Raw genomic sequence first — 16,592 nt, forward strand, 5'->3', positions numbered from 1 at the left:
TTTCATAACTGTATTTGCTTCCCTCTCAAAGCACGAATCTTAAATTAGGATTGTGATGAAATAACAAAGATTTGTTACAACTTCAGCTCAGTGCCGGCTTGCACCGCGGCTGCTAGAAGAAAATTAATCACTGTTTAATGAGGACTATTGCTTCGCAAGGTAACGAAGACTATTGCTTTCTTACGCGGCCGCTTCGGAGCAAGCTCCCCTGCCTCGGCTGGGTTTGCGCCTGGAGCGAAGCGGGAGGGGCGGCACCGGCGGCGTTTCCCCGGAGCAGGGCCGGGCCGCAGCGAGCGCTCCGCCCGGGGCCGGGGCCTCTCCGCCCGGGGCCGCTCCGAGCGCTCCGCCCGGGGCCGGGGCCGCACCGAGCGCTCCGCCCGGGGCCGGGGCCGCACCGAGCGCTCCGCCCGGGGCCGCCGCCGCTCCGCCCGGGGCCGCTCGGAGCGCTCCGCCCGGGGCCGGGGCCGCACCGAGCGCTCCGCCCGGGGCCGCCGCCGCTCCGCCCGGGGCCGCTCGGAGCGCTCCGCCCGGGGCCGCTCCGCTCGGGGCCGGGGCCGCTCGGAGCGCTCCGCCCGGGGCCGGGGCCGCTCCGCCCGGGGCCGCTCGGAGCGCTCCGCCCGGGACCGGGGCCGCTCCGCCCGGGGCCGCTCCGCCCGGGGCCGCTCCGCCCGGGGCCGCAGCGAGCGCTCCGCCCGGGGCCGGGGCCGCTCCGCCCCTGCGCTCACGTGCGGCAGCGCCGTCAGGTGACTCGGGTCGTCTGACCGGAGCCTTCCCAGCTCGCCGCCCGCCCGAGCCAATCGGCGGCGCGGAGCCTGACAGCGGCCAATCGGGGCCGCGCTGGGCCGTGCCGGGCTGGGCCGGGCGAGCAGAAGGAGGCCCCGGGACGGGCGCTGGCGGCTGCGGGGCGGCGGGCTCGGGCGGACATGGCGCTGCAGTTCGGCGGGGCGGGCGCGCCAGGCACAGCGGAGGAGCCCGCGTTGGTGGGGGGGAGCTTCGGGGCTGCGGACTCGTTCCCCAAGGACTTCGGCTACGGGGAGGAGGAGGAGGAGGCGGAGCTGGAGGGAGGCCCGGGGCCCGGTGGGCCCGGGGGCGGCGCGGGCGGGCCTGGCGGCGGCGCGGGCGGGGCGGACTCCAAGCCGCGGATCCTGCTCATGGGGCTGCGGCGCAGCGGCAAGTCTTCCATCCAGAAGGTGAGGGGCAGCCGGCGGCTCCCCGCCTCTGCCTGCCGCGCTGCCTCTCCGGCGCCGAGCTGGTTCTCCCTGCTGTGCTGCTGGTCGGGCAGTTCCTACTTTCTGTTGTGGGCCCGTGTGGCGAAGTTGGAGCGACGGGAGCCTCCTCCTTACAGACGTTTGCTTTCCAGAATGGACTCTGATCATCTGCCCTAGAGAGGAAGGTTGTGTAGCATAGGTTGTAGCCTTTGTATTTCTTCACTTTTAAGGCTTCAGAAGGAAAAAGTGAAGACACTGGTGTGAAATTTATCGTGAGGTGTTTTTTTTACGTGGTAGAGGTGTGTGGTGTTTTGCTGGTGCTTCCACTTGGAAGACTTGAGCCGTTGTTTTGCCTTTTGATGCTTTTGAGAGAGACTTCTGCTTTTCTGTGAGCAGAAAGACAGCCTCTGGTTTCCTTTAGACCGAGTAAACAGTCACTTGTCAAGGAGGAAATACAACAGTTCCGGTGCCTTAGGTTTGTTGGTAGCTTTGTGAAGTCACTAGTGTCTCTTAATAAAAATAAGACAAAACTGGCTTTTCATTTGCCAGGTTGCTGACTAGAATTGTAGCTGTCAGAACAATCCTTGTCCCTCAGTGCAAGTTTAGTTTGCAGTCCCCACTATGAACTTTGCAGGTGACATTTTTATGGGAAGATGTTACTAGTGAAATGCATAAGTCTCAACTCTAGACTTAAGGGCCTCAAATTTATTTCAGATGCAAGTGTGAAAACCTGCAGAGATTTCTAGAAAGTTTTTGTGCAGAGAAGCCTTTTTGGACATTGCAGTATAGAAGGTATGCATCTGCTTCTTTTAGCAATCTTATGCAGACTGCTTGGTGATCCAAGACTGCAGTAAACCAATGAGTTCTGAGCTGGCTTCAGCCCCTGTTAGTGAGAAATCTTTTCCATTGTGCTGTGCTGAAATACAGTGGCAGACTGGACTGTTGTTGCTTTTTAGCCTTATCAGTTATTCCCCATTATTTAGGTCAAATGCTCCCACTGTATGTGCAAATGTACTGCTTTCACTGAAAGCCTTTTTCTAACTCTTTTAGTCATGTGAATGGTATTCGTTGTAGACTCTTATTAGAGATCTGATTGTATTACCCACTTTTGAAAAAACTGAACCCTGAAAGCTAGAGGAAGACAGGAACTCCAGATTACAGATAGATTTCAAGACATTATAAATCTCTTTATAGATGTCGCCTTTGGAAATTTTTTATGGTCAGGATTGGTAGTCTTCAATTCTTTGAGGGCCAATTCCAGAAGTTGTATAGGAAAGGAATAGTCTCATATTGAATATGCAATAAGGGGACATAGAATTTATTAGTCTCATATTGAATATGCAATAAGAGGACATAGAATTTATCTTTTTTCAGTTACCAGTCTTACTTAGGAATTAGAAGCTGTGATTCTGGTACCTAGGAGCTCATTGTTGTGCTGCCTGAGCAAACTCTAATATCAAGAAATTTCTTCTTGACAGTGTCCCTGCTTTTAAATCTCTCCAGTTCAAAAATGGGCATACCCAGACCCAACCCTTCTGTCTGGGCACTGGCTGTTGATCATCCCCTTGCCAGAAAATAGGGGTATATGCAAGATAAATCTCTATTGAGGGAAGCATTGGCTTTGTGATTATCTAGAAATTTCTGTGAAAAACATGAATTATTAAATATTTCATGCTTCTACTAGATCAGTATTGACAAGAGATCTCTCACAAAAGGAAAAAACACGGTCCTAGAGAGGGACACTTCTTTTCCCTTTGGTCAGTTGGGTTTTCCATACTGGTGTAGCCTGTGAATATTCAGTAGCAAACTAGGTAGATTTTGGGAATGCAGTGATTGCTTCAGGTCATAAACAAATTTCTGTGCAGACTTGCATAACTGGACTTACTGTACTGTACTGATGTAATAGGAAACTGGAAAGAGTTCAGGTGGAGAACATCCATCTGATGAAGTGTGCTATTTTGGGAAAAAAAGGAGGTGACAGTGTTGCTTCCCAGAGACTTACCAGCTTTAAACTGAATTTACTAATTCTGTCCTGCTCTTGTGGGAGATGTTGAGTTCCAAAAGAAATGTGGATTTCAGAATACTTTAAAACTATGCTGCAAACCTGGAAGAATGCAGTACAGCTGCTGTGTATCTAGAACTGTTCTTACTTCTCCATACAAATGTCCTGCTGTTTAAAACATTCTTTAGACCCTGGCCTCCTAAGATGTTTGTCCCAAGGAAATAAATTCTTTCCCTTGGCCTTAAAATCCAGGCTGAAGTATTTGAACCTGACTAAACTCTGCTGGGTGTGGAGGTGTTTGTCTTGCAATTTTTTTAACAGTTTGTTGCATCAGGTGTCTAATGGGTGACTCTGTAGCTGTATGAAACATTTGAAGAAACCAAAATTACCAAGTTTGCAGCCCCTGTTGTGAAGTTTTTAGTTTACCAAGTGCTGTATATGGAACTTTAATTTTTGCAGTCCTAGTGTATGACTGCATTGTTTGGAGTAACTTTCATGCTGTTGAGTTGAAATTAGTTGAATTTGTTGAAATTGAGTTGAACTCTGTGTATTAGCACAGAGTTCTCTGTTGACCCTGGCTGGTTTTGCTACAGGCTGCTTTTGGGTTCTGTACAAGCAAGGGCTAAAATCCCAGTGGGGCTTTTTGAGTTCTGGCAGTGAGTATGTTTGTCATCCTGCAGCTAAACTGTTTTTGCCAGCTAGTGTGAAATCCTTCATCCTTTCTTCAGTGAACTTTCACAGGAAGTTCCACCTACATATGAGGAATTACTTATTTACTGTGTGGATGCCTGAGCCCTGGAACAGGCTCCCCAGAGAGGGTGTGGAGTCTCCCTCACTCAGGAGCTGTCTGGATGCAATGCTGTCATGTGCTCTGGGATGACCCTGCCTGAGCAGGGAGGTTGGATCAGATAACCCCTCTGTGCTCCCTTCCAGCCTCACCCACTCTGTGATTCTTTACTCAAAAGGAGGTGTTAATAGATGGCAAACTGCCTAGCTGTTTGGACCTCTAAAACCGAAATGTTATTTTTGTACTCTTCTGTTGTAGCTTAGGAACCATCTGATGATGTTGTGTTTTAACACTTGTCACCAGACTGAAAATGAAGTTTCCTTTAGGAATTTCTAAGACTGGAAAGGAAAAGTTCTTAAAAGCTTGCAGTTAGTTAATTAACTGGCTTTATACCAGATCTGAATATAACAGAATTTGAAAACACTGTGCTAGCCTTGCAGGGAAGGAAAGAGTAACTTGGATGTCTGTGTCTTCAGCCAGTGGAGTTATTTGTGAAAATGTTTAACTGAATTCAGTTGCTTGGCTCTTTTAAGGGGTAGGCAATTTCCTTAGCTGATACAGGAAGATATCTATTTACCTAAAGGAAGCTATACATTTTAGAGTAGGTAAACCTATTTGTAGAATTCGTGTCAAAAATCTTATACTAATTTCTTCTAATAAGGTAAAATCTATTATTTGTGTTCTTTTAACAGGTAGTGTTTCACAAAATGTCTCCCAATGAGACTCTGTTCTTGGAAAGTACCAACAAAATCTACAAGGATGATATTTCCAACAGTTCATTTGTGAACTTCCAAATATGGGATTTTCCTGGACAGATGGACTTTTTTGATCCAACATTTGATTATGAGATGATCTTCAGAGGAACAGGTGCTCTAATATATGTTATTGATGCCCAGGTAAATACAAATCACAAGGAAGTTTTAATTTTGCTTTTTGTGTGAAAGGATTATCAAGAGGCCAGTAATTCATATTTTAAATAAGTTCATAAAGCTTCTGCTGTGTATGAAGGGGATGCATTGGCAGTCTGACTTCTGGTGTGTGGTTTTGTTTTGGTGAAGTGACTGGACATATGCTGCTGGTGGAGAGAGTGGAAAAGGGCTCCTACTCTGAACTTACCTGTTCTGTAATAATAGGGAGAACCTGCTTGGCTAGATGGTCTGAATTGTCCCTTTTTTCTGCTCTGGAGTTCAATTAATAACAGCACACTTCTGACCTCAGTTTCTAGTATTGGCACTACTGGATATCTGGTAGCTTCTAATCAACCTAGGAACTGCACCCTGGGAGGTTTCCTGGTTATTAGGACCATCTTGTGGATCTCTGCTGCCTTGTGCTGGAGTTGAAGTGTAACCCCCTTTTGTTCTGAAGTCTGCTTTTGTATAGTTGAACCTTTTATAGCTAATGAAACTTAATTGACATAAAGAGTCTAAGCTGCTTGGATTTATGACACATCAAGGTATTCTCTTGTCCCATAACTTCTATAGTTACAGAAGTGAAGTTCTTGCACTGAAATATTTTGTCTTTGTGCAGAATGGAATAGTTATCAGGCAGAAACTTTGTCATTCATTCCTGCCAAAACTGATTTACAGGATGACTACATGGAAGCTTTAACAAGACTCCACATTACAGTTTCAAAAGCCTACAAGGTCAACCCAGAAATGAACTTTGAAGTTTTTATTCATAAAGTTGATGGTTTATCAGATGACCATAAAATAGAAACTCAGAGGGATATTCATCAAAGGGCTAATGATGATCTGACAGATGCTGGGCTTGAAAAACTTCACCTTAGGTGAGTTAAAGACTCTGGCATATGTGATTCATACTGTTGCTGATATGCATATAGATTTTAGATGTCATAGTGGAACAGCTGGAGCAAGGTCTGGGTAGCTTCTTAATATTGAACCAACTTGTATAAATAAGATACACTGCTGAATTTATGCACAAGCCTCAGCTGTTAGGCTCACTAAAAAAGAGGCAGGCTACTGTATCAGATTTATAAATCAACAGATTTATCCCTGCTCAGTGATAATTGAAAGTCTTTCTCATTCAGTGTGACAGATTTGTAACAGATTTGTGCATGTAGGCTGGAGGGGCAGGGAAAAGAGAGGGAACCTCTCTGCCTTCTAGTCCTGGCTTGCACTGACTTCTCCCTGTGATTAGTGTGACTGGTTCTAAAAGCTTACTCTGTTACTTGAGATTTGGCTCACTTTTAAGATATCTTCTACAGATACCTTTGAATCAAGCTATCTTTTCTCTGGTTTTGTTGTACTTTTGATTCTTGTGGAGCCAGTATCTGTCAATGTTAATGTGAAAAAAGTGGAAGGCCAGGAACAGGACTGGAAGAAATCTCTTTAAGCATTTTTACACCTTTGTGATAACCATTCTGTGGGTGAAGTGTGTTCTAACAATGTTCAAATTTTTATCTTTGGTCTCCCATCTCTCAAGGATGGGGAAAATCTGTTTCACGTTTACTCCAGCTGCTCACAGCTTTGATTCTTTGTGCAATGTCCAGACATATTTGTGATAAAGGTTTCCCAGGCAAAAATAGCAGGCCTGAATGTTAGAAAATGTAACTTTAACATTTCTATTACAATTCTGAAATACTCCTGAATCTTCTTTTTCTTTTTCTTTCTTTGCCCTTCCTCCTCATCTCAGCTTTTATTTGACCAGTATCTATGACCATTCAATATTTGAAGCCTTCAGTAAAGTGGTACAGAAGCTCATTCCACAACTGCCAACTCTGGAAAATCTACTTAATATCTTCATATCAGTAAGTGTTCATCTAACAGAACTTTGAATGAAATACCCAGAATGGTAAAGCAAGTCCTTCTGCTAAAGATTGCTGGCTAGACCATGGCACTCATGTAGGTGTACTCTGGTGACCTGGTTTTCTATATTAAAAGCTCTTTACCACGGCTGAATTGTACTGGTGTGTGCTTTGTGGGCTTTCTCTAAATATTGACAAAGTGTATTTTGCCTGGTTATTGCAGCTGATGGAGGTTTCCTGTCAGCAGGGTGGACTGATTAGTTTGCTAAGGCACTTAGTAGTCTAATGTACTGGCCAGAGACTTTTTTGATAATATGAACTTGGCCTCAGACATAGCTGTCTGTTCCATATGACCTGTGAGACTTTTGCCCTTATTCTTCTAGTGTTTGTGTTTCTTATGGAATTAGTGTCATAGCAATTTGCTGCTCTGTACTTTTAATCAAATAAAATATCACCCTAGAGACAAGACCATCTCTTTAAGTTGTCTGTGAGGCTGTTGCAGGCATTTGGACAACAAAGAAAAAAACATTTATATCCAGGAGGAGCTGGACACTTAGACATGTCAGCTCATGCTATCATATAATGCTTGTTTGGTAGAGGACTGTTTGTAATAACCTGGCCCAGTGCATAAAGGGTATGTTGACCTTGCCCAGTGCCATGAGGATGTGGAGTGTAATCTTGATGCCAGAAAGATTGTCTGGATGTCCTCAGGACACTGTCCTGGGTATTCAGACTAGCTAGGAAGAGATAAGGAATGTTTCTGGTGCATAAATAGAAAAGAAGCTTTGCCAGTAGTGTATGTGTGACAAATTGAACCATAGAAGGCTTCTGAACTTTGTATGAGCATGTGCACTTTACTAAAGTGCTCAGTTACAAATGGCATTTGCTTTTCTGTAATTAAAAAGTTCTGAAGTTAAAAATCCATGAAAAGTACCACATTATGACTCACTGACTTAGCTGCTTTGCATGTTAAACTACATGGCAAATACTTCATGCAGAAACTGAACTGCCAAGATACCACAAGCACAGAATTTAAGAGTCAGCACACTGCTATGAAATATCTCATCTCTGAGCCCAGTCCCTCAGGAGGGTGTGAATTTTGGCTCTTCTAGAGTTAATAGAAACACAGAAAAGGTAATTGCTGAATATGGATTCTGGAAGCATAGTAAAATGTAACCTTAATAACAACTAGTTAAATAATAAACTAAAAAGAATTGTAACAGAGTCCACAGTTTTATTTTTGTCAGCTATGTGATGTTGATATGTACTCTAGCATCAAGGGCATTGTATTTGTGAAGTAAATGCTCTAAATCTTGAATCTGTCTTAAGCCTCCTAATTGCCTATGTTTAAACATCTGCTAGTGAAATGTGAAAATTTATGAATTCTACTTGAGACTATAAAAATGCAGTTATTTTAAAAATTAATCCAAATCCTTTCTCTTTCTGAAGAATTCAGGCATTGAAAAAGCTTTTCTCTTCGATGTAGTCAGCAAAATCTACATTGCAACAGACAGCTCTCCTGTGGACATGCAGTCATATGAGTTGTGCTGTGACATGATTGATGTAGTCATAGATGTTTCCTGTATATATGGGTAAGTGATGAATACTCTTAAGAAAAAAAAGTCCTCAGAAGGTGTAGAATAGGTTGCAAACTGTGCAAGTGGTGCTGGCTTTGTCATGCAGCAAAATACTGTCAAGGTGCTTTAGAGCACATTGGTTCTGTGAGTAACTAAAATAAATCCAAATTATTTGGCAGCATTTATACTTGGTTTGTTGCCCTCCCTCCTAGACAGCTATCTGACATTTGTGGAAATTGTGTTTCATGTAAAATCTGAATACTGCTGTGTCTTGTTTGGCACGGTGGAGCAAGTACATAAATACCTGCAAATAATTGGGGTCAATAGCATGCCATAAGTGTAACTTGCAGTGACATTGTTGAGACTTGCTGCAGTCTGAACAGAATAACATTTGTGAGGTCAACTCATCTTCTGCTGACTTTCTGTGAGGGATGCATATAGTGCTGATATCTCACAATTTACAGCAGAGTTATTCTTCCCACTGGACTTGAGAAGTGGTGACTGGTTGTGAAGAAGTGGTAACTTATCTTAGAACTGTGATTGTAGCCTGGAAAATGCAGTGCTACCAAGAAAATACCACAGCATTTCATGGTCTGTCTCCTGATGGGTTGATCCAGAGCTGTGTAACTGTTTGGTTTGGGTTTTTTTCAGGAGTGCTTAGAAGTAACTTGCAATACATCATTTGCATCTATAGTAATTTAACACTAATAACTTGAAGATAGAGAACAGCATGCTCATCTCTTCTTGTAAGTGCAGGCTGGTGTAGGTTAAGACCAAAAAGTGCCCTGCTCCATGTTGCATCCTCTGTCCCAGCCTCACAAAGGAATCCTTTGTATTCATTTACCAAAAGTAATTTCACTGAGATGTCACTCCAGACATCAAAAGAATGCACGCTGGTAGCTTGATCTTAACTGCTCATCTGTGATAGACAGTATCTAATGAAGGCCTCTGCCCTGTTTAGATCTGGTTTTCCTGAGAAATTGAAGTTCTGATAATGGTCTTACTCACTGGAAATATTAACCTGCATTGCAGGTTCTCCATTTGCTTAGTTCAGTATGAGTAATATTCTCCTAGCTGCATTTAACAGCTGTTTGTCTTGGAAGTTACATGTGCATACCTATTAGATTATGCCTTGGGTTAACTTGCTCTTTTTTAGGTTAAAAGAAGATGGCACTGGAAGTGCTTATGATAAAGAGTCAATGGCAATTATCAAGCTCAATAACACAACAGTCCTGTACTTAAAGGAAGTAACAAAGTTTTTGGCATTAGTTTGCATTCTTAGAGAAGAGAGTTTTGAGCGCAAAGGTAAGAACTTCCCTGCCATTGAACAGCCTTTATCTAATATTTTTTATCAGCTGTAAAATGTTAATATGACTTTACAAGTCACCTTGATTTTTGTGTCACTACATTTGTATAGTTTCTTATGGGAGGAAATTTTTATTTTTTGGAGATAGATATAATGAGGTCGTATTTTTAAATTTGTGAATCATCACTTTAATCACTGTCCTCCTGCCAAAATGACTTGTGTAGCTAACATGAGCTCTGTCTCTACCATCTGTTCTAGTGGGATCAGTTTTATGGAGCAATGGGCCTCTTACCTACTCTTTGATCATGAATATACACCTTGCATTCCAAATTAGTACCTTTTTTTTTCAAAAAACTGAGACCAAATAAATACTACAATAAATAAAAGTTGGTTAAATCTTCTGAGTCCAAATTTATACTAAATAAGTGGCAAAATGCCTATTGGTTAGATTTGATATTGATTTTGAAGCTCTGCTTACATAAATATGCCAATCTGAGCACAGTTTTTCCTCTCCTTGACAGGTTTGATAGACTACAATTTCCACTGCTTCCGCAAAGCCATTCATGAAGTTTTTGAAGTAGGTGTTGCCTCCCACAGGATCTGCAACCATCAATCAAGCACCTCAAATATGAAAGCAGTGACTCACAATGGCACACCTAGGAATGCAGTCTAGAGGAAAGCTAAAGACCTTGGGTAGACTTGTCAGCTCTTCACTCCAAAGTTTTGTGGAACAAGAGAAGAGTAGTCTGAAAGCCTGAAGTATGTTTCAGAGGAGAGTGGTCCTAACTGTGGAACAGCAGATTGTAACTCATGTTGGGCAACTGAAACTACTGTGAAAATACTTTGAGGCCAGTGGAGTTAGAAATGCCAGTTTGAAATCAGCTGTATTGCAAATGCAGTAGGTTTTCAGTTTGGAGTCCTCTTTTAACAGTCTGTGTCTGACTGATTGCCTGGTCAAAACTTACAAACAATTGAGTTGGGTTTTGTGTGAAACACTGAACAGTCACTTGCTTAACTTTTTAATTTTTTTTTAAATTAATCTGTAGAATATCCTCTTTTGCTTAAGTTTACCTCCTGTCATGCAAAAACAAAATTGGTGTTATTAAGGCTTGTGAAACTCAAGCTTTTTGCTTGCTGAGGCTGGTCTCAAATCATTCCATTAAGTAGTTCTTGTTCTTGCTGGTGTGCTCATCGTTCTCATGAATTCTGTGCTTGTTAAGTGGATGCAAGATAGAGAGCTCTGTTCTAGTGATCATGTGTTTGTTTAGAGAACTGACCTGGAGCTTCCTTTTAGGAGATAGGGATACTTTGCTTTCAGACCACACTTCTTGGTATGTCCCCTTTGATGGAAGGGAAGGATTAAAATCAGAAATAAACTACCTGCTCTCTTTTGCAAAAACATGGATGTCATAAATCTGTGTGATTAATCCTATTCATGAAACAACTGCATGGCTAACTAAACTGAAATGTCTGCCATCTGTTGGAATAAAGCAGCCACTTTCAGCTATTCCCAAGCAAAGAAATTACAAAGTTACTGACTTGATGGTGGATCTTTCTCCACTCTGACTGATAATCAAGACAATTCCTAGCAAAATGTCTGAGGGTGTTATCTGTGCATGGCAATTAAGTTCACTGTGCCATAATTTACTAATAGTACTGGACTTTGAAGGTACATTGATTCTGTACTATGACAAACACCCTCTTGTTTGTCGCTGTGCAATCTGACTAAAATAGCAGTTTTTCTGATTTTGTGAATTCTGCTGACTTTCATACTATGGGCAGTATATGTGAAATCTTTAATTTATTGGTATTAGTACTGCAGATGTCATTCTGTACACCAGCCTTGCTGTGCAGGAGGCCCAGCCACTGGCCCATAAAGACCTTGCCTCCTTTTACCTGTCCCTATGTGTGTGTAGGTGTTGCAAAGCCATTGGACCAACTGTACAAGTCCCACTGTAAAAGTTTCTGCAAGAAGAACTAATTGAAGTGATTTCTGCAACTGGTGTATTTATGTGGTCAGAAATAACCATGGGACTGCTTCTGTGCTTATAGAATGAACTTCCATTGATATATGTAAAAATGAATATACATGCATTAACATTGGGGTGTATGCACATACTGTGTAAATGGGTTTTTATTACAGCAGGAAACTGGAATTCAAGTGCTCTAGGTCTGTTCTCTTAAATCTAGGCTGAGCCCCTTTTTGCTAATGGAACTACAGAGCTTTTTTTGAGGGAGTGCAGCGGGCTCTTAAAGATTGGGTTTTGTAGTTTGCAAGCACTATCACAGTTCCCATTCTGAAGGTAAGAGGAGAAGTAATTGGCAAAATAACAGGAAGAAAGAATCCCCATTTGTGCAGTGAGTTTTCCATGTTCTAAGTACATGCATATGTTCTCTTTCTTTTCACCACTACAGGATTTTGTGCTAATAAAATGAAAAAAAAAAAAAGTCAAACTGTAATACTATTATTTCTGCTTGTCTTTATGGACAGAAGTCTATAAAGGCCTTTGTGGTTAAGCAAACTTTTAAAAGTCATGTTATCTTTAAGGTAGAAGTTAAATACTACATTCCCATTTAGTCAGCCTTAGCTTTCATTTTAATTAAAAACTGTTTCAGAACTAAGCTCTGAAAGTTAAATTTTTCTCTAATAAGGAGCACAGCATTTCTTCAGTTTACTGAACTAAGATGTTGTTATACAAGGAGAGTCTTAATAACCTGTTACTGCTTTATTCAGACCATTTTTGGCTTCTGAAAATTTTATGGTGCCAAAGAGGAGGAAGGATAGGAATTAGGCTTTATTTTCTTCCTTGGGCAGGAACTTGTCTCTCCTTCCTGTGCTGACCTGCTGCAGGGAGAGATGCCATTAGAGAAAAGGGAAGGCAGTATCACAGTATATCCAATAAAAACACTGAACTTGTAGAGGAAACCATCAATTGGGGCTTCACTTTTCTGCCTTTTTTTTCCCTTTTTCCTCCTCTGAACCTGCAGTGGTGTGGATGTTCTTCAGTCTTTTTTTGCAAACAACTGAGGACCTGTGCTTTTAAGGAGAAGGGTGGTGCTGACAGGGCAGGGCATAGGCAAAACGTTAACCCACCTGCTGAGAGAAGGAATAAAGTTTATTTCTGTTGAAGAATAAAGCAATCCCTTGCAAGGTACCTTTCAGAGTTTGCATTGTTGGGCACTGGGGTGTTGCTGATGACTGGCTGAATTTCCCGTTGGCAATTATGCCATCTGTAGCACAGGAGAGGGATGGAGGGAAAGGCCAGGCCTGGGAAGAAGGGCAGAGCAATCAAAGGCAGTTTCTCTGCTGCTCTGCAGGTGTAATACGCTCTGGAAGGCAGAGCCAAAAATCCCTCCTCACTGTGAAAAACGCCAGTCACTTGTTTTTAGAATTTTAAAAGTTTAATAGTAATAAAATAGTTATAAAAATAGTAATATACTTAGAGTAATAAAAATTTGGACAATTAGGATGAGGACAATATGAGACAATAAAAACAAAGACTTATGCACAGTCTGGGTACCCCTTTGTGGGCAAAATAAGCCTGAAAAAGGACACATGTTAACAGATTATTAACCCTTAAAAACAACAGCCTGTTGCATATTCATACACCTCATCCATGATGCATAAATTCCATTCAAACAAAGCATTCTGTCTGGTCAGTGTCAACTTCTTCCTCTGAATCCTGATGGTGTCTTCATGGCTGAGCAAGGCAGGAAGAAGTTAGCTTCTGATAATGGAGCAATAAATTCTCTTTCTCGAAAGATTTAAGTGTCCTGTGGCTGCTATCTGATTCCTTTCTTAAAAAAAAATATCCCACATCCATAGTTTCTATTTTAACTACAAAAGTTACATTTTACCCACAAACTCCCATTTACCATACTATTAAAACATTAATACAACACCATTAATCAATACAACGCAATATATTTAGCAAATTTCTGCGTAGAGCCGTATAATAGCATTTTCCACGGTCTGTGTCTCAGGGAGCGCGCAGCGGAGCGTGGGGCGGCTCGGCCGGGCTGGGAGCGCCCGGAGCCCCGCGGGGCCGGAGCGGAGCTCAGCCCGGAGCCCTCTGCCGCTGCCGGGCCCGCTCGGGACGGGCTCGGCACCGGCTCGGAACCGGCTCGGCACCGGCTCGGAACCGGCTCGGCACCGGCTCGGAACGGGCTCGGAACCGGCTCGGAACCGGCTCGGCACCGGCGCTGCTCGGCCGTCACTCGCTGCGTGGAACGCCACGGGAGCTGCGGGCAGTCCTGCCGCGGAGCCGGGGCCGGGCAGGGTCTGTTCCCGTGTGTGCGTGGTCTGTTCACGTTTAGGGAAGGTTTTGTGTTATAGCGAGATTCCTGTGTGTGCGTGGTCTAGTCACATGTAGGAAAAGTTTTGTGTTATATCGGTACTCCTGCATGTGTGTGGTCTTTTCTCATTTAGGAAAAGTTTTGTGTTATAGTGGGACACCTCTGTGTGCGTGATCTATTCTCATTTAGGGAAGGTTTTGTGTTATATCGGGATTCCTGTGTGTGCATGGTCTATTCATATTTAGGAAAGATTTTGTGTTATAGTGGGACACCTGTGTGTGCGTGATCTATTCTCATTTAGGGAAGGTTTTGTGTTATATTGGGATTCCTGTGTGTGCGTGGTCTTTTCTCATTTAGAGAAGATTTTGGTTCCCTTTGGGTTTGAGTTTGGGGCTTGCAGCAGCCGCTGGCGGCAGACGGCGCTCTGGTAACGCATCTGCAAGAAGGTTTAAAAAATGCGATTCCACTGACTCCCGCTGCTGTGTGTATGGCCATCTTCTCCTTCCTTTCCTTTTCTTGCTATGCTTTGCCTTCCCAGCACAGTTTTTTACCCTGATAGTTGTGGAAAGGGGTAGCAGGAGAAACACAGCCTTTAAAAACGGAGTTCTAGAGGTGCCTTTTCTGAATGCCGGCGTTTTTTGAGGTTTACATTTGGTAAAAATCTCTCGTGCTGTCTGTAAAAACAAGCTGGAAGCTGGACTTCAAGGGATGCTAATTAACTTTGCTTATGACACTGAATTTGGAGGAGATGTCAGCTCCCTCGAAGGTGGAGACCCTGCAGCCAGACCGTGACAAATTAGAGGGTGGGGCAATCACCGACTGTGTGAAATGCAACAAAGTGTTGGATTTTGCAGCTTGGATGAGTAACCCTGGACGTCCGGACACATCTGGGAACAGGAGGCTGAAGGGTGTCACGGAAAGTGAAAGTTGCTGTCTCGCAATACATGGTTAAATCTGTAATTACCAAAGAAAGTGTTTTCAAAACCTTTCACACTATGATATAGCAAAGATAAAGGGAATTATGTTAATTCCCTGGTTTTATGTCACTTAGGGGCAAATAAAAGAGAAGCTATTGCAGTCTGTCCGCATTTTGCTTGACTTTGATTTTCACAATCAAGTTTCTATTGTTGATGTTGTGCCCATCCCTCTCTCTCACCACCAATCTCCCCACCCCCAGATATCTTTTGGGCTGCTAACTGATTATTCTTTATCTGAAATCTGTCAGAGAAAGTCAAAGAGAAAATGTGTTGAAACACCAAGTAATATTAAACCGGCTGGTGGATAAAAGTAGTGTGGATCCATGTCATTCTTTCGTTATTCAGTGCTCCCCTGTGATTTAAAGATAGTTTATTTTCATGCCCTCTAGATGGCTGTCTTGTTCTCTTTGAAAGAATATTACACAGTCTGATAGAGCTGTAAGGCAAAAGTTTATCTAATTAGTCTCAGTTTTCACACGTTTGTGTATTTGCAATGTACTTTAACGTTTATGAACAAAAATTATGATATGTGTCTTGAAAACCTGCGAACCACAGTCAGCTGATGTGTCTTCTGCTTCTGGGTAGGAGGTGGATAAGTACTAACTTGTTTCATAGAATTGAAAGTATTTCCTAATAAACTTTCCATTATATCAAAAAGCTGCTAATTTATTGCACAAGAAAACTTATGTAGATTGTAATATAATTGCCAAACAACAGCTCAATAAAACCACATCTTGAATCACCCATCAGCAGTGTGGAGTGAAAATTTCCTGAGGTTTTCAGTTTATCCTTGTAAGAAACAAACAAACAAAAAACCCCAAAAACAAAACAAAAACCAAACCAAACAAAACAAAAAACAAAAAAAAAACAAAAACAAAAACAAAAAACCCCCCAAAAAACCCCCAAAAAACCAAAAAACTAAAATTTTTGGTTCTTGAAGTCCTTAATTTATTTTGTCAAATTTAAATTTTATTAAACTGCTTAGTGCAGGAAGGAGCAAGTCCAGCAGTTGCTATTCAGCTAATATCATTACCTGTAAGTAAAAAATCAGTGTAGGGTGGGACCTTGTATTTCCTGTGTGTAAAGCCCAGAGGGACATAAGGATCTGTTGCCCAGTTTTCTGAATTGTGATTGTCTTGGTTGGAAAGAAAGGTGTCTGACAAGGAAGGCAGTAACCTGCCTTGGAATGGAGAACATGAGCCTCTTCCCTCCAAATTAGTACATCTTAGAAATTCTGAAAAACACATTCACTCTTCTGTGAAAATTTAAAAAGTTTAATACAGGAAAATAGGAGACAAAGACCATAGAGCAAAAGATGTTGCAGCTGGGTGTGTCCTGGCACTCAGCCTAGAGCACACCTGCAATTTTGGAAACACTCTTTAGATACAATATTTTTTTACATCAGCCTGTTACATATTCATAAACTTTATGCACACTAAACTTTTTTTCCCAAACTAGTTTGCATGTTCCAAGAGCTGTTTAGCATGGCTCCTCCTCGGTTCCACCTTTTCAGAGCGTGCACATTCCTTGGCTGTGGTTTCAGTCCGTTTTTATCATCACCTCCAGTTTGGGCCCTGGCCCACGCTGCCTTCAGAGGTGAGTGCTGGTGGCTGGCACTTCTGTACAGGTGTGCTCATCCTGGTCATTGGGTGGGATCCCATCCAAGCAGGCATTT

At 42.7% G+C, this 16,592-nt stretch overlaps 1 protein-coding gene across 1 annotated transcript; it reads left to right on the forward strand.

Annotated features, from left to right (window-relative positions):
* Nucleotides 1-771: 771 nt before the first annotated feature.
* RRAGC (Ras related GTP binding C) lies at nt 772-12,799 on the forward strand. Its single transcript, XM_064398499.1, has 7 exons — nt 772-1,190; nt 4,690-4,893; nt 5,584-5,783; nt 6,650-6,764; nt 8,211-8,353; nt 9,495-9,643; nt 10,166-12,799. The coding sequence occupies exons 1-7, from the start codon at nt 924-926 to the stop codon at nt 10,315-10,317; spliced, it is 1,230 nt and encodes a 409-aa protein (XP_064254569.1). The 5' UTR covers nt 772-923; the 3' UTR covers nt 10,318-12,799.
* The last annotated feature ends 3,793 nt before the right edge of the window (nt 12,800-16,592 follow it).

The sequence above is a fragment of the Passer domesticus genome, chromosome 24 (genome assembly GCF_036417665.1).
Source record: "Passer domesticus isolate bPasDom1 chromosome 24, bPasDom1.hap1, whole genome shotgun sequence".
Taxonomy (NCBI): Eukaryota; Metazoa; Chordata; class Aves; order Passeriformes; family Passeridae; genus Passer; species Passer domesticus.

Excerpts from the sequence above, each read along its gene's own strand:
- RRAGC (XM_064398499.1), top strand. The coding sequence starts at position 924 with ATGGCGCTGCAGTTCGGCGGGGCGGGCGCGCCAGGCACAGCGGAGGAG. Across the intron at positions 1,191-4,689 it reads GCAAGTCTTCCATCCAGAAG|GTAGTGTTTCACAAAATGTC; the intron begins GTGAGGGGCAGC and ends TTCTTTTAACAG. Across the intron at positions 5,784-6,649 it reads CTTGAAAAACTTCACCTTAG|CTTTTATTTGACCAGTATCT; the intron begins GTGAGTTAAAGA and ends TCCTCATCTCAG.